This window comes from Rhizopus microsporus, assembly GCF_002708625.1.
Source record: "Rhizopus microsporus ATCC 52813 unplaced genomic scaffold scaffold_10, whole genome shotgun sequence".
In the NCBI taxonomy this organism is placed as follows: Eukaryota; Fungi; Mucoromycota; class Mucoromycetes; order Mucorales; family Rhizopodaceae; genus Rhizopus; species Rhizopus microsporus.
The window spans coordinates 621,670-647,935 of NW_019671925.1; the positions used below are offsets into that span (position 1 = coordinate 621,670).

The 26,266-nt window shown below is 37.2% G+C and overlaps 11 protein-coding genes across 11 annotated transcripts; 4 read left to right on the top strand and 7 right to left on the bottom strand.

The window, feature by feature from the left end:
• Nucleotides 1-1,170: 1,170 nt before the first annotated feature.
• RHIMIDRAFT_292658 (HD-domain/PDEase-like protein) lies at nt 1,171-2,925 on the top strand. Its single transcript, XM_023613914.1, has 3 exons — nt 1,171-1,248; nt 1,301-1,633; nt 1,689-2,925. Exons 1-3 carry the CDS (start codon nt 1,192-1,194, stop codon nt 2,772-2,774), a joined length of 1,476 nt encoding a protein of 491 aa, XP_023465486.1. The 5' UTR covers nt 1,171-1,191; the 3' UTR covers nt 2,775-2,925.
• A 1,669-nt stretch (nt 2,926-4,594) lies between these two features.
• Nucleotides 4,595-5,886, top strand: RHIMIDRAFT_297613 (acid protease; the record flags this gene model as incomplete). The annotated part of the gene is made up of 5 exons (XM_023614279.1): nt 4,595-4,671; nt 4,723-4,879; nt 4,957-5,421; nt 5,480-5,829; nt 5,877-5,886. The coding sequence occupies 5 exons, from the start codon at nt 4,595-4,597 to the stop codon at nt 5,884-5,886; spliced, it is 1,059 nt and encodes a 352-aa protein (XP_023465487.1).
• Nucleotides 5,887-5,994: 108 nt separating this feature from the next.
• On the bottom strand, nt 5,995-6,976 carry RHIMIDRAFT_244242 (uncharacterized protein; the record flags this gene model as incomplete). The annotated part of the gene is made up of 4 exons (XM_023610043.1): nt 5,995-6,260; nt 6,315-6,476; nt 6,540-6,820; nt 6,879-6,976. The coding sequence occupies 4 exons, from the start codon at nt 6,974-6,976 to the stop codon at nt 5,995-5,997; spliced, it is 807 nt and encodes a 268-aa protein (XP_023465488.1).
• Nucleotides 6,977-7,271: 295 nt separating this feature from the next.
• Nucleotides 7,272-8,002, top strand: RHIMIDRAFT_216303 (uncharacterized protein). The gene is made up of 5 exons (XM_023607306.1): nt 7,272-7,350; nt 7,406-7,443; nt 7,500-7,617; nt 7,671-7,712; nt 7,772-8,002. Exons 1-5 carry the CDS (start codon nt 7,348-7,350, stop codon nt 7,799-7,801), a joined length of 231 nt encoding a protein of 76 aa, XP_023465489.1. The 5' UTR covers nt 7,272-7,347; the 3' UTR covers nt 7,802-8,002.
• A 1,343-nt stretch (nt 8,003-9,345) lies between these two features.
• RHIMIDRAFT_18737 (WD40 repeat-like protein) lies at nt 9,346-11,104 on the bottom strand. The gene is made up of 6 exons (XM_023605884.1): nt 10,831-11,104; nt 10,669-10,773; nt 10,523-10,617; nt 10,410-10,467; nt 9,829-10,335; nt 9,346-9,777 (listed from the first exon to the last, which is right to left on the bottom strand). Exons 1-6 carry the CDS (start codon nt 10,954-10,956, stop codon nt 9,508-9,510), a joined length of 1,161 nt encoding a protein of 386 aa, XP_023465490.1. The 5' UTR covers nt 10,957-11,104; the 3' UTR covers nt 9,346-9,507.
• Nucleotides 11,058-12,022, bottom strand: RHIMIDRAFT_18724 (uncharacterized protein). Its single transcript, XM_023605881.1, has 3 exons — nt 11,636-12,022; nt 11,345-11,587; nt 11,058-11,295 (listed from the first exon to the last, which is right to left on the bottom strand). Exons 1-3 carry the CDS (start codon nt 11,844-11,846, stop codon nt 11,159-11,161), a joined length of 591 nt encoding a protein of 196 aa, XP_023465491.1. The 5' UTR covers nt 11,847-12,022; the 3' UTR covers nt 11,058-11,158.
• A 1,972-nt stretch (nt 12,023-13,994) lies between these two features.
• On the bottom strand, nt 13,995-14,795 carry RHIMIDRAFT_238447 (uncharacterized protein; the record flags this gene model as incomplete). The annotated part of the gene is made up of 3 exons (XM_023608966.1): nt 13,995-14,604; nt 14,659-14,692; nt 14,726-14,795. The coding sequence occupies 3 exons, from the start codon at nt 14,793-14,795 to the stop codon at nt 13,995-13,997; spliced, it is 714 nt and encodes a 237-aa protein (XP_023465492.1).
• A 197-nt stretch (nt 14,796-14,992) lies between these two features.
• Nucleotides 14,993-15,807, top strand: RHIMIDRAFT_292662 (60S ribosomal protein L18-B; the record flags this gene model as incomplete). The annotated part of the gene is made up of 3 exons (XM_023613915.1): nt 14,993-15,154; nt 15,196-15,282; nt 15,352-15,807. Exons 1-3 carry the CDS (start codon nt 15,143-15,145, stop codon nt 15,805-15,807), a joined length of 555 nt encoding a protein of 184 aa, XP_023465493.1. The 5' UTR covers nt 14,993-15,142.
• A 94-nt stretch (nt 15,808-15,901) lies between these two features.
• On the bottom strand, nt 15,902-16,893 carry RHIMIDRAFT_238449 (uncharacterized protein; the record flags this gene model as incomplete). The annotated part of the gene is made up of 7 exons (XM_023608967.1): nt 15,902-16,052; nt 16,115-16,206; nt 16,259-16,336; nt 16,387-16,431; nt 16,496-16,567; nt 16,627-16,674; nt 16,732-16,893. The coding sequence occupies 7 exons, from the start codon at nt 16,891-16,893 to the stop codon at nt 15,902-15,904; spliced, it is 648 nt and encodes a 215-aa protein (XP_023465494.1).
• A 1,817-nt stretch (nt 16,894-18,710) lies between these two features.
• RHIMIDRAFT_18778 (putative peptidyl-prolyl cis-trans isomerase/cyclophilin) lies at nt 18,711-19,787 on the bottom strand. Its single transcript, XM_023605892.1, has 5 exons — nt 19,769-19,787; nt 19,680-19,718; nt 19,441-19,624; nt 19,214-19,379; nt 18,711-19,164 (listed from the first exon to the last, which is right to left on the bottom strand). The coding sequence occupies exons 1-5, from the start codon at nt 19,778-19,780 to the stop codon at nt 19,074-19,076; spliced, it is 492 nt and encodes a 163-aa protein (XP_023465495.1). The 5' UTR covers nt 19,781-19,787; the 3' UTR covers nt 18,711-19,073.
• Nucleotides 19,788-19,946: 159 nt separating this feature from the next.
• RHIMIDRAFT_292664 (uncharacterized protein) lies at nt 19,947-24,345 on the bottom strand. Its single transcript, XM_023613916.1, has 13 exons — nt 24,087-24,345; nt 23,886-24,027; nt 23,684-23,825; nt 23,200-23,628; nt 22,955-23,115; nt 21,996-22,892; nt 21,741-21,937; nt 21,623-21,689; nt 21,474-21,567; nt 21,331-21,420; nt 20,813-21,280; nt 20,408-20,758; nt 19,947-20,360 (listed from the first exon to the last, which is right to left on the bottom strand). Exons 1-13 carry the CDS (start codon nt 24,247-24,249, stop codon nt 20,166-20,168), a joined length of 3,396 nt encoding a protein of 1,131 aa, XP_023465496.1. The 5' UTR covers nt 24,250-24,345; the 3' UTR covers nt 19,947-20,165.
• Between the last annotated feature and the right edge of the window lie 1,921 nt (nt 24,346-26,266).

Genomic DNA, 26,266 nt, shown 5'->3' on the forward strand with positions numbered 1-26,266 from the left:
AAAGGACCCGACCAAGTAAAAAAGAAAGGACCCGACCAAGTAAGAAAGGACGACACTGTTTTTTAAAAAAGTGCGACACTCTTTTCTGAAAATATACGACACTCTTTTTTCTAAAAGTGCGACATCTTAAATTTTTTTTTTGCGACATCAGTTTGGCAAAAGGTGTACTTTTGGATACTTTTAATTCTGTGAATACTTGTCTTACGTGCTTCATCACATCTTCCAAGACGACTGAAGGATTCTCATCAATCCACTCAAGAATAACTTTTTTGTGCTTCTCTTTGAGAATGCAAGGATGACCCGCTTTTCTCCGTTTCTCAAAGATACTATTAGGATCTCTTTCGTACTGTTCAACCCATTTTTATGCTGTATGAATGTGAATCCCAAGCCGCTTTTCAGCAGCAGTCGTGCTCAGACACTTCTCAAGCAGCAGCTTGAATAATCTCACTTTATTCTGATCAGAATACCGTGTATAATTTCGTTTCATTAATGTTTCCTTCATAACAACACCACTGACAAGCTTTATCTCCTCTTCTACTTACATAGCCTTTATTATATTCTCGCCCTTCAGAGGCAGTTGAACTAAATATTGTGTATCAGAGCTTAATGTTTCAAGACGAAACTATTCCTCATCAACAATATAATCCATTGGTTCAGGTCGGCCGTACTCGTCGACAACAGAGCCTTTCCCATTTTATACAAGAATTGAATGCTCATCATCATGTGGTTTCTGGTGTAGTTGCAGAAAAGAACAAAAGGAAGATGAACACTTGGTGTGCTCTTATATATCCAAAGATGTCAAAGTTTGTACTGCAGAACATCCGAATTGTCATTGGATGAATGTACTTTCTGCCAAGGGTGAATTTACTTTCTGGAAAGAGCGTATAAGCATAATTGATTGCTAAGAATAGAGAGAAAACACAACAAATCAGACCCTTTAATGAGAAGCACGCTCTCATTAGGAACATAAAGGGTGGATGTTCTCTGTATAGAACCCTTGATGTGACGGTTGGGAATGTAAATGGTTTGTCTTTGTGATACACATCCAGTAAAAATGCTAAATACTACCGCTATACAATCAATTGTGACGAAATAAAAAAAAAAAAAAAAAGCACGCGATCCTTTGAACGTATGATATTTTTTATTTAACCTTCTTTTTTCTTTTGTTATCTGTACTCAAACTATGTAACAATGATTATCCTTAAGCAAAATAAACTAGAAGAAAGTGATTTATTAAAGATAGAAACAGTAAATCCAAAGCATATAGTCGCAACTGTATTTTATTTATATGTTCTTTTAGATTATGCAAAAGATATCAGATGATCCATATGCTTATACACTTGGTCACTCGCTTTTGGATAAGCCAAGAAATGAGGTCTATGGCTTTATTGCTGGTTTAGTAAAACGTATGAACATCTGTCAAACCTTGGGTATCACAATATCAAACTTTTTGGACTTTTTAATTGACGTCGAAAGAAGATATTTGAATAACCCTTACCATTCATTCTATCACGCAGTTGACATGGTCATGGTACTATATCACTTTTTTGAGTGCTATGATATGTCTGAATATCTGACAAGGATTGATGTTGCCATGATGATCGTTGCTGCTCTATGTCATGATGTGGGTCATGTGGGTATATACATTATATACGTTCTACAAAGCTTACTTAGTTTATCAATTTTAGACTGGAAAGAATAACCAATTTGAAGTATCTTGCAAGTCAAAGCTAGCTGAAGAATTCAATAATCTTTCTGTATTAGAAAGCTATTCATGCAAACTTGCTTTGGAGTTACTCGATAAGCATGATCTAATAAGAAATATTGAAACAACAAGCAAACATTACGGCAGCCCGCTGACTAGACATGAATTCAAACAATCAATCATAAAAATGATCTTGGCAACAGACATGACACATCACTTTGATCTGCTCCACAACATCTCTGTTCTACACAACGTCGTATCAAAGAATGCTCTTCAAAATAAGATGAAACCATTGTTTTCTAAGCAAGAAGACGCTTTTTTCTATTTTGAAAAGAATCATTTCCACAGCAAAGAAACGGAGACAATAACTGTCAAATCGGTTGTAGAAGAAGATACGGAGACAATAACAGTTGAATCAGCTGTAGAAGAAGAAGATACAGATCATCCACATGGACTCTCTTCTCTTGGAAAATCATCCTCCAGGCTAACCCAAGAAGAACGACTTATGCTCTGTAATATCATAATACATGCAGCTGATGTCAGTAGCCCATGTAGACCTTGGGAGCTTTTCCATAAACTTGCTCGTCTGCTATACGTAGAGTTTTCTGAGCAAGCAGAAACTGAACAAAAGTTAGGATTGCCACAGCACATGAACCCCCTACAGGACAACTTACAGACAACCAATATGCGTTTCATCGACTTTGTTTACCCTTACTTTGAAAATTTGTCAGTCTTGTTCCCAAAGTCTTTTGAACTACTTGACGTTTGCTCCAAAAATCGTGAAGAATGGTCCAAATTATCTTCGGAACCAACAGATTTAGAATCAAAAGTATCCATTAAGGTATCCATGGAAGACCACCCTGCTCATACTCCCTTTGCTGAAAGTGGCATACACACTTCAGAGTCAACCGAAAAAGACGTGGAGAGAAGATCATCATCTCCGGCTGTTTCTTCTTGGCAGATAACTTCAACTCACAAACGGAAAGGGGAAGAGTTAAGCTCAGCTCATATAAAAGTTATGAGAAGCAATAGTGATAGCCCAAGTAGATATGTCGATTTTCTTATTTAGATCTTTAAAACGATTGTGTGTATATTTACTTGTATATATTTTGTTAAAAAACTCAAAAATTGTATAAAGAACTTGAGCTACTTTAGAATTATTTAGTAATACTATTATTGTTACTTTGGCTTGTCAGGCTTATTTTGTAAGATATTGGTATATTGTCTGTTCATGAACACAGCTTCAAACTTGTTCTGTAGGTGGATGTAGCTCTGTTGCTATAGAATATTGCACCATTACAAGCCTAGTATTATTTTGGCAGAGTACTTCCTTGGAGACATGATGTGAAGCTAAACCTGTTAATGATCTTTCAGTATATCACTACCTAAACTTAGGGCAATGATGGATGCAGCATAACTGCCAACTACTATTGCAAACTAGGTTACAGGGTGACTATATTGTAAAAGTACGCATCTTTTCAGTGATGCGTTTTGCTCTTATTTTGATGCTTTTAAAAGTTCAAGTTCTCATTGTGCCGCGTATGATATACTAGCAAAGCACCTGTGAGGCTCATAATATCATAGTGCTTTATGATAGCTCATTATCCTAGTTTCCAATGATATCGTGGCTCGAAACACAGCCAGATCCAGTTTACCGCAGACACCTTGTTAGACACGTTTTTGTTTTAAATTAGGAACAATATGACTGTAGGTTCTTTATTTCAGCAAGATCAAAACTATTGCTCTTCTCCGGGCCAAAGTTTTATTGGATTAGTTTCAGCTTTCAAAGTGTCAGCCTTGTTCTCAATTTGGGTGTTCAGTCAGAATAGCAAGATGTGTAAGCCCTTCAGAGAGAAAGAGAAAAATTACCCGCAGTGAAGCCGGCGTGGGAGAAGGACCCACCAAGAAGGAAGTCATATTTGAAAGACTACTATATACGTCAAGCACTAAAGTACCTAATTTCCATTCCATAGGATATTGCAGGATAGCTCTTGCAGCTTGTGGTAAAGAAAAGGACAGTAGCCCAAGCCCTTAATTCTTGCAACTCGTCTCTGCAGGAATTTTCAAATTAGCAAAGTAGCTTCAGTTGCGACTGTGGCGTTCTAGTACATGCACAACTTTTCAAAGAAATGAAAGGGTTACCATTTAAAAAGTTATTCTACATGGTGACCTTTCAAAACACTATGTGATTGAACTAATATAAACTTAAAGTGCACACACATTTTTTCTCTTTATTTCTCCAAAAAGATACTATAAAACAGCATTGAGTCGCTCTAAAAAGCGCTGTGAACGTCCTGTTATGTCAAACACGGTATGGCAGTGTGGTATAAGGTACAAAATTTAATAGTGTGCCATATGTATAGCATCATTGTATTATTTAATCTACATAAAGAGCTAAATTTCACTGTGTACTGTATTAACCCATTCCTTAATAAGAAGAGGAACCAAAAGGGTGTCATTGAATGTAATTACAATAATAATAATAATAAATTAAGTAGTTCAGCTGAGATATGAATATTCCCGATCACCTTACGAGGATTTTTTTGTCACGTAGAAGCAACAGGATCATTAAACTATAGTAAAGGATACCCAATTTTATATCTATCCTTGCTTTCATAGGTATTATTTAATTGAACTTAATGGAGAATTAGTGTATATTTTACGTAGAATACTAACGGTAATAGAGCATGTCATCAGTTAAAATTGAGCAGATTCACTTAAAGAACACTTGAGCTTTTAACTGTAAAACCACGAATTGAAATCCATTCTTATTCTTAGTTTCTATAAAGGAGAAACATATATACATACACCTAAACTAGAGCATAAAATATAAATTTCCATTTGTCTCTTGTACGAGTTCTTTCTTCTTGGTTCTTTTTAACTTTTACAATGCGTAATAATCAGTTAATAGCTTGGCTTATTACTAGCCAGATAATTCTTACAGTGACAGCACAATCGACTCTAAAGTAAGTTATTATTACCATGGTGCAAATAAGTGCATTAACAATCTTATATAGTGTTGAGCTCGAGCATACTGATGGGCGTGCTATGAGCACATTAGCTCGTATCAAACGCGCGCTTGGTAAATATGGCATAGTCGATAATGAGCTTAATGGGCGTATCAGTTCGGCTATCTCAGGTGTAGAATTAGAAAGTGTCTATGTAGATATAGAGGTAACCTTCCCATACATGATTACATACATCACGTTTAAATTAAGCTATTCTTTTTTTTTTTTTTTTTAAAAAAAAAGTATATTGGTGAAATATCTATTGGAACACCTCCACAAAAGTTTACTATGGATTTTGACACGGGAAGTTCAGATATCTGGATACCGTCTACTTCTTGCCTTCAATCTTGTGGTACACACCGTCGATTTGATCCTACCAAGTCGTCATCATTTGAAATTGTTAGCAACAAGACCTGGAGGCTCCAGTACGGAGACGGATCAAGCGTCAGAGGCTATGTTGGCATAGACTCTGTACATATCGGCAAGGTTACGCAGGATCGTCAACTCTTGGGTTTAGTCTCTGCCGAAACAGTAGACTTGTCCCGTGATAAGTACATGGACGGTATCTTTGGCCTAGGGTTCCCTCCGTTGGCTTATACAGGGCTTCAAAGCTCGATCGTTGAGGATTTGTTTCGTTCGGGACGAATAGCTGATCCTGTAGTTAGCTTTTATTTAGGCCACCCTCGTGATGGTGGAAGAGGCGAAATCGTAAGTACATTAAGTATAGCAGTGAAATGATTATAACACACAGACACTTATTTCGTAGCTTTTCGGTGATATAAACAAGGAACATTTTGAAGGAGAACTCAAGTACGTTCCATTAACTGAAAAGACATATTGGCAAGTTGATTTAAATGGTATTGGTGTGAAGGGTAAAGATATCATGAATGGTACAAGCATGCCTGCTATTGTGGACACAGGAACCACCTTGATTATTCTTCCAACAGCCCTGTCAAGAGCTATTCATGCATCCATCCCTGGGGCACAGTATAACTTTTTTTATGGTTGGCGAATGCCATGCGACTTGGCAGACTCAAAATCAGACGAAACCATCACGTTCAATTTAGGTGATCAAGAATTCCCTATCCCTCTCAGGGACATCGTCAGAGTCAAAAGGTCTGTTGACATTAATCCTTTCAACAACTTGTGCTTCTCTGGTATAGGAGAAGCTGACACTCCCCTCGCTATTTTGGGTGATACATTCTTAAGAAGTTATTATTCAGTTTATGATTTTGGTAACGCACGAGTAGGATTAGCTAAATCCAAGCATTAATAAAACATTCAGCGACGTTTATTGCCCTTTTTGGGTGGCGTTGTTTTCACAGCTTCCGCATAGCTTTTCCTTCTCTGTTGACTATATGGTCTCTTGCCGTATTTTTCCAGCAATCTTTGCTCAATATCTTCCAGTTCCCATTGATGAGGCGTAATCATGATGTTTTCTTTCTCTGCCAAGAAGAGCTTGTTGAAATCTTGAGGTTGTCCCGGTTGACCCATACCAGGCATCATACCAGGCATGGCACTCATTGCTGTCATATCTACGCCAGCAGCTAAAGAGGGAAAGGGTTCAAACTACTATTATTCTTCTTTTAATTAAATCTTACCATTGTTATCTCCAAGAATCAAGGAAAAGACACTTCCTAAACCAAACAAGTTTAAAAAGTACCATGAAAGAGAAGAAACCCAACTGACATCCATATCACGCGTATCTACACCGCTCTGCAACATAGATTTGAACCGAGGCGTCAAAGGAAAAGGAAGTTTAGCTAAAATATGCATAATAAATGGTTTACTGAGCTGCAAAAGAGGGTAAAGAATAATTAACTTACTAACAACGAATCCTTGAAAGAAAAAGTTGATCCACCCCATGATAATCATTTGAGGCACCATGTTTGTCAATTGCTTCTTTAAACCATCCATCATACCTTCCATCATGTCTGGATCTGTCATAGGATTAGGTGGAGCACCAGTTTCTTTGCTGGGTGTAGGATTCTTCAAGTATTCGCCTTTGTCAAAGGCGTTAGCTAAATAATTTTTACGATCCTCAAATGCTTGTTGTGGTATCACGTTGCCAAATGTTCTTAGACGTAAAGCGCGTAATAGAGCTTTACTGCAAAAAAAAAAAAAGTGAATATCGATGAGAAAAAGTCTAACCGTGTATTAATTACGATTCTCGGATAGCTTTTGGTTGCGGTGTTTTTGGTGTACCAGTAATCAGCATTGTGATGTGATGACGAAGAATACCTACAAGGACCATCACAATCATGATGGGAATCAAAACCCAATCACGTATTGCTAACGTCGCAAAAAAACAAAAAGACGATTAAAAGTGTAAAAAGAAGCAAGACTACGGCAAGCCTTACCGGGATCTAAAATCATGCGTTGTCTAGTGTAGATGGGTTGCAATTAGCATCATCTATATATACACAAAATAGGGGAAGATACAACTTACAGTTCAGGCATAATATATACTCTTGATAAACGTGCTCCAACCTGTGTTTGGAGCCCAACTTTATCATCGCCGCTCACGTGATTTTTGCGTCACCATTTCGGTGTTTGCCGGGGCGAACACACTTTTCCTAGGCGCTCTATTTCTTGGAAAATTTGCTTTGTTCTTACATTTGTTAAACATTAGACATGGTATTTTCTTGTTGAATCTTGTTCACATTTCGTTTATTCATTTTTTCTATTGTAGGGTGCTGTTCGTCGTTATCCATACCCTAAGGAAGTCTGGTACTAAATTCTACAATTGTTTGTGATTTAGAGATTTTAACTCATTTCATGTATAGGTCCCCTGCTGGTGGATGGTGGTCAAGACCACACAACTGGAAATCCAACACAATCGTTGCTGCCATTGGTATGACTGCTGCTCTTGCTGTAGTTTGGAAAGTTTCTGCCGAAAAAGAAGTAATGCACACTTAAAGTTTTAATCACCCCTTATTCATTATTATATTATATAGGTTCGTTATCAAGAACCCAAGCGTTGGATTCCTTCAATGATGGTAATTTCAAAAAAGTCATCAACTCAACATCAAACTAATATTCATCTTTATATTAATAGTGGGCTAAACAATACAAAGACAGAGAATAAAAACGATTTTTTAATACAACAAAAAGATGATAAAGAAATAAATGACACACACACACAAAAGAAATATGTAGAATATAGACAAGATATTATTACTATAATTCTTTATGAATGATTGTCGCTTGTTCCATGATTTGCATTCTGTTGTACTGATCACATCAACCACTACTGTTGTTGTTGCAGCATCCACGTAAATACTCCACGAAAAATACTGCTTTTGTGGCAGCTTTTCTTTTAAACATAATGTCTTTCTTTTTGGGAAACATTACATGCACTAGAACATACACCAGAAATTAGACTAATGCTACGGGTACTGCCTCCAGATACTACCTATGATGCCGTCCAACAAAACTTCGCCATCTTGTTTTGTTTCTTTTCAAGAAGAAGAGATGAAATGTTGTTATTTCTTCATTTATTCTAATTTTATGTTGCCAGTTGATCAAAAAGACCACTTATGATAGATTCATATTTATATTATTTAGCCTATTTTCTGATGCATGTAGTGTTTACCGTATAAATAATTAGTATACAGGACATCAGAGCAGTTGGTCATCGATATTTCGTTCCTCCAAGCAAATATTAATCAAACAAAGATTACATTGATTCTCACTTTCTAGCTCTACTATTCTTTCTATTTCTGAGAAGAGCTTTATAAAGAAGTTATACAGTCTTTCCGGAAAGTAAATTCGCCTGTGATCGAAAATAAATGCATCCAATGGTGAGAACAAAATTCATGTTGTATGAAATGTAAATTCGCCGTTACCAAGAATATTTTCGTAGTATCAGCCTTGACATCCATGGAGATACTGTATTTCCAAATTTAGATGTCGTATTGAAACCGTTGCAATGTTATCAGAGTAATAACAAATACAAAAACAATATGGCTCACTATCCCATTTGACAGTAATATCAACAAGTGGGCTGTCTTGAAGTTGAAATTAACTTAGTATTAGAAATGGCCCTCTTTAGTCTCTCTGTAAAAGTTTAAATTCTTTATTCAGTTTTTCCATGAAATCAGAAGAACATGTAGTCATATTTGGCAATGCATATTCTTGAATGGTCACGAAGCAGATTGCTTCTATTTGACATGATTTCTTTGTCCTAAGTATCCAATCCTGAAATCTGTTTGAAAGAAAAACATATAAAAACCCATTTTAATTGAGTCCTTTTTTTGCTTCTTTACAGCAGTTATCAAATGTCCCTCTGAGTGTTCAAAGATTCACCAATTAAAACTAGCCTGTCCTCATGGTCCTTGCTCTGACTCGCTTGTCCCGCCCTCTTTGCTCTCTGGCGTGTATCTGGAACGTTCCCCAATAGTCTCTTCTGACGCCATGGGTTCTCTCAGTCCTCCGTTCCTTTTTTTTTGTTTAAACTATCCTGGGTAGTTATCGCTACCCTCCCCAGAATGCACTTTGGTGGTAAGTAAAACTAATATTAGGATATGTACTCTAATACTAACATACTTTCTCTCTCTTTTTCTACATATACTCATTATCTCTCTCTCTTTTGACATGATGTCGTTTTATTCAAACGTATTTTTCTTTGTCGTCTTTTTACGACAATATTTTATAAAAATACAGTATAAAGTAGTAACTAAGAGCAACTTGCATCAAATATTCATTTAGAAACACAAAGATAAAGATCGGTGGTAATAGATGTGGTTCAAAGAGGAGGAAAACATCAATAGAAATATTTTCGTACTTTTGTATTTACGTAAAACGCTCCTGTACGTTGCTGTCACGGTTAAAGTAGGGTTCTATGTTGATCAGGGTTGTCAACCACAGTAAGATGCCTGCAACCAAAAGAGCCAACATTAATGTGTGAAGTGGATTGATCGGTAGTGTTTGAGAGAATTGAAGTGGAAGTGTGATGATGCGACATGTATTATCTGCAGAACCACTTGCCACAACTCGTCTATCAGGGCTGATTGCGATACAGGTAATGGAGAAGCTGTGAGCGTCCTTGATACGATCCAGAGTCTATGTAATATAATGAGATATAAATCACACTTTCTATCTTCTCTTGCTTGCCTTTAAGCTTGATGCATCTACAATAAAGATTGTCAAGTCTGCACAACCAAGGGCAAGCACAGCGCCATCTTGGCTCAATGCGACGGCTGTTATAGGCTTAGACGACACTTTGACCATTTTCAGCTGTTCAAATGTATAGGCATCGTACTTGACGATGTAAGCTCCCTTCTTATCATTGACAATAGCAAAACCAACATTCTCTGTGAACCCTCTGCCGTATCTAAATGCTCTAAATTCACCTTGCGAATTCTTGAGAGGGTAGCTAATGGTTTGCACCACTTTTCCAAGGTTTTTCTTGTTGCGAAGGTTGATCAGTTTTAGCTCTTGACTCAGCACACAGATAAGTTTCTCCTTTTCCAAATTGATGTCAACATCCAAAACCTCTCCGTTATTTGTTAATAAAGTCATGCAAAGTGGCTCAAGTTCAGGATAGTTGAATACGTGTACTTTTCCATCTGTTGTTCCTGTCGCAACCAAACTTCCATCAAAGCTAAAGCGTACTACACCCTAATCACACAACATATATATGTAACTAAATCTCTCTCTCCTTATACTAATATATGCTTTTTTTTTTTTTTTACCTGATAATCTTCTAGTTGCTTGCTTTCTAGTGTGTTTACTGCTTTCTGTAGTTCTAGTCTATATAATGATCATTTCAGATAAACATGTATGTGCAATCTATGCTTTGTTTTACTTGTCATCAAGTATTTTGAATAAACGGCAATTGTCATTACTGCCTTGTTTGATGTTGTTTTCTGTACTGTTAACACCCGTTATAACGATAGATTCCTGATTCAAGAGATTAGTTTCTTCTATTTGTTATAAAGAGATAATACTAACTTTTGGATGAACATCTAAACTCATGGGTGCATCTTCCTCAGAAGAAAACTCAAATGAAGCATCCTCTTCCAAGTCCTTTCGACGCGTATCAATTTTATATAAAGACTAGTGACAATGATAGATTATATACTGATTTCTTTTTTTTTCTTCTTTTCTTCTTACAAGCTTATTTTTTACACCAGAACGTCCAGCACCACCACCACCGCCAACAACAAGTTGGCCATTGGAAGTAAATGCAAGCCCAAAGATGGGAAACCCAATAGGTACTTTAAAACTAGAACAAGTCATGTAGAAAAAAAAAAAAGGAAAAAGAGCCGTGCACAAGAAATCTCTTTTATTTATTTTGTCAATGCCTCTAATAATCGCCTTACTCTGATCATAAACGCAAATAAGTTCCTACTTTTATTTAACTCGTCCACTTCATGCTGTAGATTTGGAATATTTGGCATACAATCGGATACTAAAGAAGATATAATGGGTGAATGATTGATTACTCGTTATTTTTTTTTTCTCTAATACCTGAATAAATACTGGATTCTGCTATATTTAAAATAAAAGAATAAGTTATCTTTGGTCGAGCAGGGTTCAACCTTCGATAGGTAAACCTAATTCTATCATATTCTTCATCTTATAAAAAATCAATATCAAGAAAAGATTGAACTATAAAGATATATACCTTCTGATATAGGCTCTATTGATAATCCTGTGTGTGTTATGCAACCTCGTACTTGAACCATTGCCTGTGTGCTCTTTCGTTCAATCTCTATACTTTTTTCCTCTGCTTGCATTTTCTGTATCAAGTCTTTCAATTGTCCAATTTCTTCAACTTCTTTATCTACTTGACTTCGTCGATCATCAAGTTCTCGCCTTAGTTCTTTTTCTCGTTCCAGTATCGAGAGATCTCTAGTTTCCAATAGCTCTGAGGTATTATATAAGTTGCCAATCAATCTTTATTAAAATCGCTTACTCTTCTCATACTCTTTTATACTCCTTTTTAGCTTTTCTATTTCTTCTATTGCACGTTTTTCATTCTCTTCTAATGCATCGATGCGAGTTCTAAAAGATTTGACATTGTCTGAAATTGACTTGGTGTTTGTCTCAAAGCGATTCTTTATTGTATCTATTATTCTATGTAGCTTTTGTTCATATTCTCCAATCTTTAGATCAGTTGCATTCATCGTCAATAAAAGAAAAAAGTTTTAGTTCGCGCTCAACTATTATTTATATATATATATTCTAAATGCGCGTTCGCGTGTGTGCGTGGATGAATAGATCATAAGTTCAACAGGTGATTTATATAGCTTGAAGAAGTATAAAATATTGAATCACTAGTTGAAAGCTAACTACAAAAGAGAGAGAGGGAAGGATAAAAAAAAGGAAAAATTCAGCAAGGTTTACATTCTCTCAAATCAATAATTTTAAGCTTTTTGTATCAGAAAAAGGAATTAACTCTTTCAAAATCCCTCTTGAGGCATTGATCCAAATGATAAAGACAAGCCATGTTTTATGTGGTTTTGGCGTGTTTGATATATTTGATGAGTTAGATCATCCTATTGTTGTATATATATTTTATTTCTATTGGTTTATCGTACATCATTTAACTCCTTTTCTTTCTATAAAATATTTACAGTTGCCGACTTTAGACTTTTACAAAGCTGAAAGCAACAGGAATGGTTCGAGCTGATTATCGACACGTAGACATATGATTGCCCTCATCACATCCATTGTTCGACTAGAGCATGGCGACGAGCCAGAAATGAGCCCTTTAACTGTTTTCCTTTTTGATACATCACCGCCACATACGAAGATCTTCATCGATCAAGAGAGCTGATCAAAGGTTAATACTAGCAGGACTATCTATCCTTAATTTGTACAGTTTATCCATTTGGCATGGGAGAAGGAGGAGGGTGTGTATGATATCCAGAGTTCGTTGGGTATTACACTTCGAGATTTGTTATCTTGGTTGTTGTTATTCGAACTACAGATAGATTTAACGGTTAAGCACAAAGGGATTATTCCTATTTTCCTACAGTCGCCGAATGGAGACGAAATATGTGTTATTATGTTCTCTGAGCCGTTGAAAAACCCCAATTTGCACGTTTTTGACGTCGTCGGTTATACGACCTAATTGAGTAGCTTTTGTGCTTATGCTAACTGAAGTGAGTATGGTCCATATATTTGTGTATTGATTCCAGCCTCTTGAATGGCTTGCTTTACAACATTGACCACCATGGTTAGTTGAATGGACCATACCTTGACATGATTTTTGACATAGGCAAGTATACAATATGTACTTCTGGGAAGTCTGGTCGTAATTGTCTTGTTTTTTCCATGAGTGTAAACAGAGTGTATACAGAACACATTCATTTTTGTTTAAACATGATGTTTTATTTATGGTCCAATTGAGCGCAGAAATAATATAACAAACGCTCTTCCGAATCCGTTCGATCCGTTTGGAAGTGGGCGTTAGCGAAAAAACCCCTTTTGAGAACAAGGGTAAAGAATGTATTGGCGAAAAGGTGCAGAATACAACCAATTGTGATGGAAAATTTCGAGAAACGCTTAGGTGTCAAAGAAGTCTTTCTCAATAAAGAAGTATGTGACAGCACGATAAACAGAAGCTCTAATACGCCAAATAGCGCGAATCAGACGATCTGCGAAAGTAGTTACTTCAACATTGGTAAAGTATGGATACACTTTTCAATTAATATAAGATGTATCAAAAGTGATGGAAAGCGGAAAGAAAGCCTACATATTGATTTTTGGAATAAGATAGCCAAGATTGAATGTTTCCCTTGAGCTTTCTTTGACACTTATGAACGGTGTAACACCAGCGAGATTGCATCATTATCAAACTTGAAGTGGGCATCGCATGTTTACAAGGTATCGATATCTGGTCTTGATCTCCACATCGTTGCAATACATAGTAAAAGAATCGTCTTTTGTTGCAGTTTATCGATAGTAAGAGAGATGTTTCTGAAATTGGTTGTAATACACTTTGTCAAAATGGAAAGGACCCAAGTTTCAATTTGTGCTTGCTTTGGTAACTTGACTACCGCTTTTAGCTTTACTTGAAAAAAGCGTCGGATAGTGATATTACTTGCAATTGAAGGCATGCTTGAATATAGAATGCGGAAAACAGAAGCGATTGTTGCCCGGTAAACCTTCAGTTGCTGAATGGAGTACGATTGGTGGTCCATAAAGAATCGCAAAATATTTTTTGGGTCGTAGGCTAAGGAATCGACTTTCGGTTCTTGCGATACATACCAACGTATTCATTTTTGCCAGCCGTGATTATATGTTTGGGATGTTTGCTTCCGAATACGTTAGCTCAGAAAGGAAGAGATGCCCAAGTCGATGCTCAAATCTACATGGTCATGCTGGATAACTTCCCAGCGGCCAACGACAAATACTTGCTCATGCGCACTATATTTAGCGGCAAGTGCACCATATGTAAGATCAAAGGATACCAATACTGTGGTGTCCACAGCGGTATAGTACTGTTTTGTTCCTTGAAAACCCATATTGTTTTCAGAATCAACTTCCAGAGCGGGTGAAAATATAGTGCCTTTTTTGGCCAAACTTGAATGAATGAATCTGTAGCTGCTGCTCCTGGATCTCGTAATCAACTTCAAAAAGCATTTACCTGGTAGTTCTGGCGCATAGCAAAGGTGTCTATCGTCCGTCTCCATCAAAGGTACTCTATTGTCTTGAACATTTTTCTGGGGCCTTCCATTCGTATAGAGGGATCTTCCTTCGGCTGAGTTGATCGTCTTGATGTCCTTCGCTCCTGGGATGCGGTGGTGCAGGAAAGAGGACACACCCTCTCCTCCATTCTTGTTGTCGTTCGATCTCAAGTGCTTGATTAGGTTCCAATGAAGGCGCCAAACATGTAGTAAAGCTTCGTTGATCGCTGGAATTGCCCAACGATGTGTTCTGATGATTGTAAAGGCATCGTTGAACTGAGTGTTTCCATATCACGAAGCTTACTTCGTTTGACCTTGCTCTTTAAGATAGCCCAAAGCTATTCAATGAGATTCATTTCTGATGAATAAACAGAGTGTGTTTTCTCTTTTTATAATTATGGGATCAATCATTGCAGGGACATGGTTCGAAGCATTATTCATGACAATATGAAATCCTTCAATTTCAAGTAACTTTAATTTCAAGTAACTTTTTCTGAGAGTTATAAAATTTCCTTTTTGGGTCAAACTAATCTTGAGAAGGCAATATATTTCCTTTTAAGTCCGACCGCTATTTCCAAGCAATTGTCCAATTGAGGGCGGAACGACTGTAAGCAGATGATTCCTTCTTTAATACTTCAGCTGTCAAGCATCTATAACAATGGTAAAGTGCAAACTACAACATTTATAGAGGGTGAATGGATGGATGAATGAGCAGATGAATGGATTGATGAAGAGAGAAAGAAAAAAAGGCAGAAGAGGGAGAGGGGAGAGTGAGAGAGAACATGTGAATGGGGAATTATGTAAAGGCAATGGAATGCTAATCATTTACAATTTAAATTAGGGTATTGACTTGAAAAAACACCACGTTAAGAACAGCAACCGTACTTCCCCCAAGTCTGACAACGTTTACTTGGCTTTATTGGTCAAGGTACAGCAAAAAAGCATATACGACAATGACACAATTCTCATTTTGCGATTTTTTTTTTTTTTTTCTTAGCTTTACCGTTTCCTTGCTCGTCGTACTGATGCTAAATTCAACAAGGTCGTCTTGAAGCGTCTCTTTATGTCTCGTGTCAACCGTCCTCCCGTCAGTCTTTCTCGTGTTGTTCGCAGCGTCAAGGGTAACAACACCGTCGTCGTTGTCGGTACCGTCACTGATGACAGCCGTCTCCTTGAAGTCCCCAAGCTCTCTGTTGCTGCCCTTCACTTCACCAAGACCGTCAAGGCCCGTATCTTGAAGGCTGGTGGTGAATGTTTGACCTTGGATCAATTGGCACTCCGTGCTCCTACTGGTGCCAACACCATCCTCATCCGTGGTGCTAAGAACGCTCGTGAAGCTGCCAAGCACTTTGGTTTCGGTCCTCACAAGAACAAGAAGCCCTATGTCCGTTCTGAAGGTCGCAAGTTCGAACGTGCTCGTGGTAAGCGTTCTTCTCGTGGTTTCAAGGTTTAGATATCATTTTGTAATAAAACAGCATTGTGCAAAACTTGGAAGCATTTTTTATTGCATATGTAGAAAATATTATTTATTTATACACCAAACAGATTTATTTTCTGGCTCTCTTAGACTTGGGTTTCTCTTCTTCTTCTTCTTCTTCATCTTCTTCGTCTTCAGAGTTTAATTCGATTTCTTCATTTTCATCATCAGTCTCTTCATGACCAGTATAGAATTCAAGAAGGTTAGGAAATACTTCCTCTCTATATGGACAAGCGCACTTAGTATACATGTACGCGTCAGGATAGTATATGTATAAACTTACGAGATATAGACACCGGTTTGAACGTCATCGGAAGCAAACCATTCAAAGAGAGGCATTGGTTGATCATCATCGTCAGCCTTGCGCTTGTTGGACTGCCGGAATAAACATTTAATTCAAATACAGACACACTTATTTCATTCTTACCTTTGCCTTGCCTTCATGGTAGTCAATAGTAGACTTGGAAATGACAGATCCGTTTGATTCGGGGTCAAGGATAAGCTCCTGCATAAAAAAGAGTTAGAAAAATTCAAACTATAGTATTTTAATTATACCTTGGTCAAGACTTCGTTCTTGAAGACGCCGTTCTTTTTGTATTTCTAATTACCCTAGATGAGAAATCATATCTCAAAATAGAAATGCATACTTTTTTTTTTTACTTACAGCGATGTATTTACGATAATTGGGTCTCTTTTCATCAAATTCGACATGGAAGTCAGTCAAATTTTCTAATGCCTATTGTATTTAACAACTGTCAGAAAAAAAACAAAATGATGTGTATGTTATGCCCTTACCTCAATATCATCTTCAGTAGGAGACATACCAAAAATGGTGTTTCCAAGCTACGAAATTCTAAGCACCTTTTTCTCAGGATTTGGTATACTTATTATTTTACTTACAGCAGTAGCATAAAAGTTGGGGATCTTCTTTACAATCTCTCTACGTTTCTCCCAGATAGGCATCATCAATTTACGCTCTTGAATTGCGAGCTGCTCTCTAGCCTTCTCGGTTTCTTCTTGGATAACTCTGAGCTCATCTTCGAGATTGTCGGTAGCAGACATTTTGATTCAATAGAAATAAAACGGAAAAAAAGAAAAGAAAAATGAAAAAGCTTTGTTAAAGGGTTTAATAAACGACGCGTCTCAAAAAAGACGTCCAACCAAGCCATTGTCGTGACTTTTTTGCATGAATTGTTGATGGTTACACACCGCTTAGGAATGAATATTTTACATGAAACTTTTTCATAACCTCTATTAATTTATTAAAACCCTCGACACATAATGAAACTTTTTCAGCACTTACATGACTATTAATTTATTAAAACCCTCGTTTCGTACTTTGAATTTCAAAATCTTTATTGACTAATGTTAGGCGCACGCCCTAAAAATGATATTAGTTACGTCACTTTATTCTTTCGTGTCCTTCTCATCGATTTTATTTGATTCCACGTATCTTTTCATATTTTCGAAAGAAGTATATGTTATCCACGCTTCGTCTTTATCTGATCCCGTAGAAATCAAAAATACTTTGAGATTAATTGAACTGAGGATGCCAGTAGTCATCCTACTGTGGAAGCTATCTTCAATAAACGAACAGGTAGCCGTAGCTTCCGTCATAGAAAACCTTCTGCTACTTTGACATGCAGAAACTGTCGCTGACGTTGGAACAGTGTCAACTAACGGTTCCTCCACCATAGGTAACTGACTTCGCTCAGGTAATGGCTCTTTTTCATTCGTTTCGAATATTATTATCACCATATCAGATGTTAATAAACTGTTAACAAGGTTTGAGTTTGTCAACTTACAGTGCGTGTTTAAAGTGTACTGCTTGGGAATTTCTAGCTTACAGTAGAGCGTACATTCTATTTATCGTATCTGAAAAGAAAAAGGAAAAAAAAACAATAACCAACTTACCACAATGCATATGTGCATAATCATATTAATAACTTATAAAACTCTCACTCAATCTAATTTAATAATACTCAGCTCTTAATGAAGAATCTATTTTGCAAGTCATCAGTTTAACTGTCTTTTTCAATAACAAAGTTGGCTTTCAGTAACTATCTCCTCTGTATTTACCCACCATCCTAACCATATAAACGATTGTTATGGACACATCAAAGCTCATTCCTATCAGAATAAGCCAGTGGCATTTACTTAACGAAAACAAACTATGGAACAATATCTTTTGAGCTTGTTTTTAGAATTGACTACATGGAAGTTTTGGTCAACAGCGGATTTATTGCCTCAATAAATTAAACAAAATTGGTACCGTTTGTCGGTTCAGCTCTACAGCAGTTACCTGGCACAATTTTCACAAGTGTTGAAGCTTTAACAACCAAATAGGTCTTTATTAACAAGGCACAACAAAGCTATGAAACTGGAAACCAAATCATCAACTAGTACTACAAAGATATCTCAACTTTTTCATGATTTCAAGCCACTTAGCTCATTGTGTTTTGATGCTAAACGCATTTGGCTTGATGTTGCTTCACTAGTCAGTAGGGCATACGCCTTGCAAAGAGTAGATATTGATGACATATAAAAATAAATATACCTGTAAAATGAAGGTAAAGAGGTACGAATTTAGTTGAAGAATGGTCACTGATGGGTTTTTAAAAAATTTTCTATGTCTCATAAATAAAAACCAGTAGTTTTTACATCATAAAAAAGACATGCTAATCAATAGATCAACCACGAGAAGTTGGAAGTTCATGTCTGACCTCAAAGGTTTCAAGATGAGCCACGTATTTAGCGTAAAATTTACTTTTCAGCTAGAAGAAAATCATACTAAACTACCCCTCTCTCCTCATTTTATATATTTACTCGTGCACCAAAGCCTTTTAATCGTAGTATGACATCTAAAGTCAATGGTTTATATGTGTGTATTTATTTCGTTATGTACTTTACGATGACAAATCGATGACAAATATGAGCATCATGACCTTTTATACATGTATTACGAACGAGAACTTTGAGGACCTGGCATTGAGATCGCTAGACTTTTTTCGTACTTGAACACAGATAAGCCCTTGTCTTACTTGAGCGTACACAAAAATAGGATGGCGGACTAGTCACGACAAAATGGGGGTTTCTCATGTATGTATTTGAATGAACTATGCTCATGGCTCGATATACAGTTACATCTTTATCGAAAATTATGCATACGATTGCATAAACGCGACATAGATTTTTCAATCACAAAGAAATATATCTTTATTCGTTATTGTAGCGTAGCATATTTACAATTCACCACAATTTTCGATGGTAACTTTGGCTTTAGGTGTACCACTTGCTGAACCCAAAGCTTCAATCTTCTTTACAAGATCCATTCTATAAAGAGTCAGTATTACTGTTACTTTATGTGTCATCTCAGACTTACCCTTCAACAACTTCTCCAAATACGACATGTGCTCCATCCAACCAGCTGGTAACAACAGTCGTAATAAAGAATTGAGAACCGTTTGTGTTCTTGCCAGCGTTAGCCATAGACAACAATCCAGGTCGGTCATGCTTCAATTTGAAGTTTTCATCTTCAAATTTCTCACCTATACGCGTTAAAATAGAAGCTTAGAAGTCGCTCTTTGACAGTAAGTTCTAAAGCTTTACCATAGATGGATTTTCCACCAGTGCCGTTTCCTTTGGTGAAGTCACCACCTTGAAGCATAAATTGAGGAATGATACGATGGAATGAACTTCCTTTGTATCCAAAACCATTTTGACCAGTACAGAGTTCACGGAAATTTCTAGTTGTCTTGGGGACAACGTCATCAAAGAGCCTGAAGACGATACGCTATAGACATTATTTAACGATAAGCTCTCGTGGTTATTTTTGCCTTTATACTTACTCCAGCAGGCTTGCCGTCAATAGTAATGTCAAAGAAAGTCTAATTCATAACTTAGAGTATAGTCCTTATAGACTTTATCGTCTACTTACGTTAGATCCCATGTTTTATTTTAAAGTAGAAAAAGGCAGACAGACAGCCAAAGATGAGTCCTTTTTATGCCAAAACTTGTTTATTCGGAGCCTGAATATATTTTTCCCATAAACTTAATTTTTTTTTACCTGTCAATCATCAAACGTGATATGTACGCACTGTTTCCATACGATAGGCGCATATTATGACAACTCTTGCCATAGTGACTTAGTTTTATTTTTATAAAGACGGACATTTTCTGCAGCAAGTAAACAAAAAAAAGCCCCTCATCTTGCACTACTTGTCTAACCTTTTTTGTATTAACAACGAGATTTATTTTAGGTAAACAGAATGGGTCACACACACAACAAATAAAGAAATCAATACTAAGCTAAATAAAATATACATCATAATTCTCTATTTCACTCTCAATACAGCACGCACATCCATCAAAAAGGAAAGTAGTGCCTCTAAAAATTCAGTTGAGCTCTTGTTTGGTAGTTGCTGCTTAGGTATGGCCATATCTAATGTTCCAAATGCCTCTAATAGACGTGTCTGATACTCCGTTGCTTGTTGTGAGATAACTTGATGAGCAAGCATCATGTACACATCCTATTCAAAATAAGTAATAAACTCACATCATATTTTGTATTTCTTACTCTTTGGACACACATCAACACTAGTAATGCATCTGCAGATGATTCAAGGACGCTGGTATCCAAATGCTCAAACAATAAATTATGCATCAATGTCTCCAAGAACTTTTGCAATGAGGGTTTCAGGAACTCAATGTTGGTTCCATTCATTTGTTGATGCATGGCCCATACAGTCAAAGGTGTGACAGCTCGAAGGGTTAGGATGTTGATTTCTGGTATATCATGCTGAATGCCAAACTGTAAGCTACCCATCAAGTTGTTGAATAATGCAGGTGGTAAACCAGACAGTTTATCCGGGAATAATTCTATTAAATGCGAAATCAATTGCACATATTGGCGGCATAAGGAAGGAATCTAAAACAAGGGTTAGTCTCTTTACGCAAAAACATGACGCATTTTTTCCCTTACCTTGAGCATTTCTAAATCAACCATGGGGATCACAATATTTATACCAAACAAGACAACATCTGCCACTCCTCTATCATTATCTAACCCTTGTTCTTTCCTACTAAAGTCTTCTATACCAGACGCCATCACATTGGAGAGCATGGCCAATGTAGTCGATATATCTTCATACGGCTGATCTTCTTCTTCTTCTTGTGTATGCATTCTCTTCTTGCCTTGATTAGCAGCTCCAAAGGATTGAATAACCTGGTTTATAGCTGCAAATAATGTTTGCTTGTTTTCAGGCGTAAGATATCCAAAATCTAATCGACCAGCAAGATGTGAAAACAAATGAAGGATAGTCAGCTGTACCTCTGGTACACTCTTATAAATGTTCATTAGCTGTATGAAACTATCAAAGAATCGCGCACAAAAGCTGAATATAATCTCTGTGTTGTTGTATTGACAAGCAAGTGCTAAACCATCAAACATCTAACGTACGTCAATACCCCTTATCATAAGGTTTCATTTCATGTACTCACTTCTAATGCATTAATCACATTGTTGATCACTTCACCGTTTTGGTAGTTGCTATGGAATCTGGGGTCATGAAGGACAGCGCTTAGACGCTCCTTTAAATTCAAATATAAGCTACATCATTCACTTTACTTCTTTTGAGACTTACCTCAATCATACTAAACATCATGCCAAAATAATTACTTTTCATTGTCTCATCAGTAGCTCCACTTGAGATAGTAGCAAGGGTTTGTATGAGTGAACTAATATTCAACAAGTAAATAAACTTAGGCCCTGTCATAAGTGATTTTTGCTTACCTGTGAATAACTTCTGGCAATTTTTGCAAATTCTTTGCAAGAAACTCTACTAAACTAGGGAAACGGGCTATATAATAGTTACTACCCATGCTTTACTTTATCATCTTTAATAATTTACCAGACTGCAAAAGCCCTCGTTTCATGTTTGTAGATGCTCCACAAGTATTGAGCCATTGAATAAGCTGTTTGAGTACATCAGGATCTGCGTTCCATAAAACAAAGCTGCTCCTCATGCCTTCGATAAAAAAGTCTATCACTTGCAGTCCTTTCCCATCAGAAGGACCAGGTCTACCAAAGGCCTTGGCAATATTTGGACTATGTATTAAAAAAAGTGTTGGCAAAAAAGAACGATGAGCAAATCTGTCTCTTATACCTAATGTAGCTATATTCGTTTTCATCTATCAACAAATAAGATTTGCACCATCTCTCCAAGTACCATACCAATGTTTCTGCAACACGAGGACTGCAATTAGAAGCTTCAACAGTATTGGAATCAAAGTTAGATGTAAATCTAAATAGTTCAATAAAGGCTTCTGATAAGCGAACAGTTACATCCTGGTCAACACTTTGCGTTCCTGAGAGCTGCATGATACTCTCTGGTATCATCGGCTGTTCGCCTTTTCCAGCATCTGCAAGAACATGTGCTGCGATTAAAATAATCCAGTGTATTTGTTCATGAATAAGAAGAAGCTCTTGAACATTATCGGCATGATTCGTAAAGAATGCTCGAAACTTATCATATCGTTCATAAAATAGTTGATGAAGACGCGCAATACATGGCTGAGGATTTATACGAGCAAGTGTTCCAATGCAGGTCAACTGATCTCCAAATGTGTCCCAATCCTTAAACCCAGCATCAATCTCATCTTCCTCCTCTTCATCTTCAAGAACAGCTTTGGCATGCTCTAGTCGTGTGTTGATATATGTGTCTACTATCTGATAAGAGACATGGGTCAAGTATTGAACAAGGTGTTGTTTTTGGTCTGGTGTCATGCCATCCCAGATACTACTATCAGATACTTTGACCCATGTCTGAAGACATTCATCACAGGCTTCACTTATCCAGCCTTCATCGACTTCTACAATTGTAGCTCCAAGACAACTGACAGTGATATGACCCACTTCATTTAAGAATTGAAAGAAGCCAGGTATAGAACAAAGAATAGCCATGGACGTATTCTCGACCAGGCGTCTAATAATTTGAATAGTACCAAGCATCTGTGGTCCTTGTTCGCTTAAAGCATCAGGTGTGGTACCAAACACAGTGATGCTAAACAAAAACAGTTCAATCGCTTCCTCCATTTTTTTTCTTCTTCTTCTTTGATTACTTACTCGCTCAGCATCTTGCGAACACCATGAATCATCGTTTCGGCATAAGTTCTAATCATGTGTGTGTCATTGTCAAAAAAATCTGGTTTGAACCCGGAAAGCTGAATCAAGCATTGTCTGCATCGATGACCTAACACATCATCGTCCTTTACAGTAGAATAGGTCTATGCAACAGTATGATCAGTTCCAGGCCTTAATGGTTGTATAGTGTGTGTATGTGTGCACGCGCAAGCTAGCTGGACATTTACCATAAAGAACAGCCAAAGGACCTCGCTGTTTCCGATCACAGGTTGCCATCGCTTTGGATAAATCACGTAGCTCTGTTTGACGGAGGATGGTCCATCCTCTTTATCAAAGTCATCCAAATCGTTTTCTTTAGAAAATGTTCCTGCTAATACAGGCTTAGAATCCAATACAAATTCCCAATGCAGAATTTTTTCAATCAATACGATCATCTCTACTAGTTCAGCGGGTGGATCCATATCGATTGACTTTGGACATTGGCTAATGAAAGCGTGAAGCTTTCCAAGAACCTGTTGAAGTAACGGTAAGAGTACGCTTGTCTCAAAAAACAATTTGCATTTGTGATGGTGTTCCCAGGTAAGGCCGATGGTTGTTGCTTTCGTGTTGGAGAATTGGTCCATAAGGGCATTGGCAAATGCTAGACCGAGAATTCGCTACATATACGTTTAGTTCCCCCTTTTTGACATTCTCTTTCTCTCTCTTTCTTACTGCATTTTCAGCTTCCATGCTGATAAGCTCAGTTATATGAAGTAGGATTGTGTCGCTATCATCAAATCTATTATCAAATAAACTACGCTTTGTAATCAGTGCTGCAGCCAAGACAAGTTGTTCACGCACGTATTTCATCAAACTAAAAAGAAAAAAAAAAATACGGTCAACATTACTTGACTATTCTAGAAAAGTGACATACTTTGGTCTTTGTAGGCAATAGTCTAATAAATAGTGCTTCAGCTGACTCAAGTAAGGTAGATCGTAAAGTGAATATTCTCTAACAGCAACGTCGCCAATGGCCAAGGTGACTTGAAACTGAACCATGGGTGATTGTGTATGCTCTAAACAAAGTTTTATTAGCTTGTCCCTCCTACTTGAAGTAAAATTAGGTATATCTTACCGAGAATATATTGACAGATGGGTAGAACATTAGGTATTTGACGAAATTGATTTAGAATCTGTTCTGCAGCTGCTCTTGTAGCCGGGATTTGGAAATCACTGCATGCTTCTTCATACTGTTTTGCAACTATGGCATAGTTTTCTGGTTCTTGATTGTTGCTCATAGCAGATCTATCAAAACAGACAGAAAAAAGATTTCAAAAGTTTCTGTTTTGTATCATCTTGTTGACAATGTGACTTTTTATTTTTGAACTGTTAATAGTCCCCTCCCTTTCTCTTTCTTTCTATGTATATGTGTTGGTATGGCTTGGTAGTTTGATTTCAGGGTTCATTGATATGATCCAAAAACAAGTCTATTGCTTGATGTATGAAATCATTCCCTCTTTCTTTTGATACAGTTATTTTCTATTGTGTAGTTACCAAGCAAAATGAAAGGCTTCCCCCCTTTGCGTATCTTGATGTTGATGGTCACACAGCTTACAATAGACAGTTACTTACATAACTACTGATGTTATATATAAGAACCTTTCTTTTCATTTAAAGACGACAAGAATGTCTTCAAAAAAGAACCACAACTTCTTCAGCTGTCAAATTCAGTTCAATTGAGCTTCCGATCCCGGCAGATTAAGCCTCTTTACCTACTAAGAAACTAAAAAAAAGACATTGAGACTTACCAGTGGGTATTTGAAATAATAAATACTAGGACAAAATGACCAATGTCAGAAGGAATATGTACAATGTGTAAGAGAAATGGATTCTATGAAATTTCTCCCGGTGCGTACATTACATCCTTTCGTTTAAATAACGGATATTATTTACTTAATTAAACGTTCTGACGAGATCAGGACAAAAGAAAAGAAAAAAAACACCATTTTGAGGTCAAGAGTAACAACTGCGAGAATAATGTAAAAGAGAGTGTGTGTGTCAAAATAGATACTGATCAAAGGAACAGATGATTAGTATATCTTGTGGAAATTCGAGGATGTAAGTCTTCTCGAGTAAACAATGACAAAGGATCTGGGGACGGATAGTAGGAGACACAGTCTGTAATGCATATGAAGGGGTTTGATAAAATGCGACCGAGTGAGCATACTAGAAGGACGCTGGGGTTGATCTCCAGGTGGTCAACCAAGGTGCTAACGGATACAGCGGTTACGCTCTTGGTGTATCATGGGTAGCCATAGACTTGGATCAATAAATAATTTGGGACGACAAAGTGAGAGAAGCTTTAATTCACAGCCACACATTTGTTGTAGCAAATCTTGCTGTAAATAGTCTCGTTTGGTGGAGCGAGAGATATGAGTAATTAGCTTGTCATGAGATGTACGCAGGTATTGCCAAAAAGCAGATTTAGAGGGGCTAGACCACCAATGTCCTCTAACGTGTAAATGCAGGAGAAGATAATCAAGTAGAGAACCATCCAGCGCATACAAGGAGCGAGATAGGAACGAAGTCTGTAGAATACATACTCTTTTGTTCATAGTAGGAATGTTTGCCAAGTGCAACATTACTTTGGTAGAGGAGCGATCATGAGCGTCATAAATCATTCACATGTACCTATTTTGGTGCTTTTGAGGTTGCTACAGCTGGGAATTTGAGAACAACTCGATAGCCAGGCCAAACTCCATTTGCGGTTGGACAAAACTAATGGGATTGGCTCCAGTTGAGATGAGAACGTTCATTGTAACGAATGCTTTTGAGCGGTTGCGATTTATCAAGACTTCAGGCTCAATAAAACCATTAGATTTAAATGGGACGTTCAAGTAAGCGAAGGAAGAATGGTGATAGGGGGTCTGGCTGTAAATCTTGTATTCACTTGATTGGAAGATGCTGGGTGGGTCTGAACGTCGTATTGTGCAGGCAATAAACACTTGGTGCCTTTTGATAAGCAAGTGACTTATGGTATCCTCAATAATTGCAATGTTGAAAGGACGATCCACGTTAGAGGGTAAAGTAGGTGAGGCAGCCTCGTATGTTTCCGTATTTCACAATAGATCACCAGAGAAAATAGACTCAAAATGTGTAGTAGAATATTTGGTCTCTGTGATGTAGAAAATTTCGGTTTTAATGTTTGGTTCTTGCAAATTTCGCTGACCTTTACAGATATGGCAGCTTTGATCGAAAGCGGATCAAAATCCACGACGATTGTAAGGGCAACCAAGAAGAAAATGGATCTTTGTG

Excerpts from the sequence above, each read along its gene's own strand:
- RHIMIDRAFT_292658 (XM_023613914.1), top strand. The coding sequence starts at position 1,192 with ATGATTATCCTTAAGCAAAATAAACTAGAAGAAAGTGATTTATTAAAG. Across the intron at positions 1,249-1,300 it reads ATTTATTAAAGATAGAAACA|ATTATGCAAAAGATATCAGA; the intron begins GTAAATCCAAAG and ends ATGTTCTTTTAG. Across the intron at positions 1,634-1,688 it reads TATGTCATGATGTGGGTCAT|ACTGGAAAGAATAACCAATT; the intron begins GTGGGTATATAC and ends TATCAATTTTAG.
- RHIMIDRAFT_216303 (XM_023607306.1), top strand. Across the intron at positions 7,444-7,499 it reads CCATACCCTAAGGAAGTCTG|GTCCCCTGCTGGTGGATGGT; the intron begins GTACTAAATTCT and ends TTTCATGTATAG. Across the intron at positions 7,713-7,771 it reads GTTGGATTCCTTCAATGATG|TGGGCTAAACAATACAAAGA; the intron begins GTAATTTCAAAA and ends TTATATTAATAG.
- RHIMIDRAFT_18737 (XM_023605884.1), bottom strand. The coding sequence starts at position 10,956 with ATGACTTGTTCTAGTTTTAAAGTACCTATTGGGTTTCCCATCTTTGGG. Across the intron at positions 10,618-10,668 it reads GTTTAGATGTTCATCCAAAA|GAATCTATCGTTATAACGGG; the intron begins GTTAGTATTATC and ends CTCTTGAATCAG. Across the intron at positions 10,468-10,522 it reads TTCAAAATACTTGATGACAA|ACTAGAACTACAGAAAGCAG; the intron begins GTAAAACAAAGC and ends ATCATTATATAG.
- RHIMIDRAFT_18724 (XM_023605881.1), bottom strand. The coding sequence starts at position 11,846 with ATGAATGCAACTGATCTAAAGATTGGAGAATATGAACAAAAGCTACAT. Across the intron at positions 11,588-11,635 it reads TATAAAAGAGTATGAGAAGA|AGCTATTGGAAACTAGAGAT; the intron begins GTAAGCGATTTT and ends ATAATACCTCAG. Across the intron at positions 11,296-11,344 it reads AATAGAGCCTATATCAGAAG|ATGAAGAATATGATAGAATT; the intron begins GTATATATCTTT and ends ATTTTTTATAAG.
- RHIMIDRAFT_18778 (XM_023605892.1), bottom strand. Across the intron at positions 19,380-19,440 it reads TGGTGGAAAATCCATCTATG|GTGAGAAATTTGAAGATGAA; the intron begins GTAAAGCTTTAG and ends TAACGCGTATAG. Across the intron at positions 19,165-19,213 it reads TTTGGAGAAGTTGTTGAAGG|AATGGATCTTGTAAAGAAGA; the intron begins GTAAGTCTGAGA and ends GACTCTTTATAG.
- RHIMIDRAFT_292664 (XM_023613916.1), bottom strand. The coding sequence starts at position 24,249 with ATGAGCAACAATCAAGAACCAGAAAACTATGCCATAGTTGCAAAACAG. Across the intron at positions 23,629-23,683 it reads GCATGGAAGCTGAAAATGCA|CGAATTCTCGGTCTAGCATT; the intron begins GTAAGAAAGAGA and ends ACGTATATGTAG. Across the intron at positions 22,893-22,954 it reads GTTCGCAAGATGCTGAGCGA|CATCACTGTGTTTGGTACCA; the intron begins GTAAGTAATCAA and ends GTTTTTGTTTAG.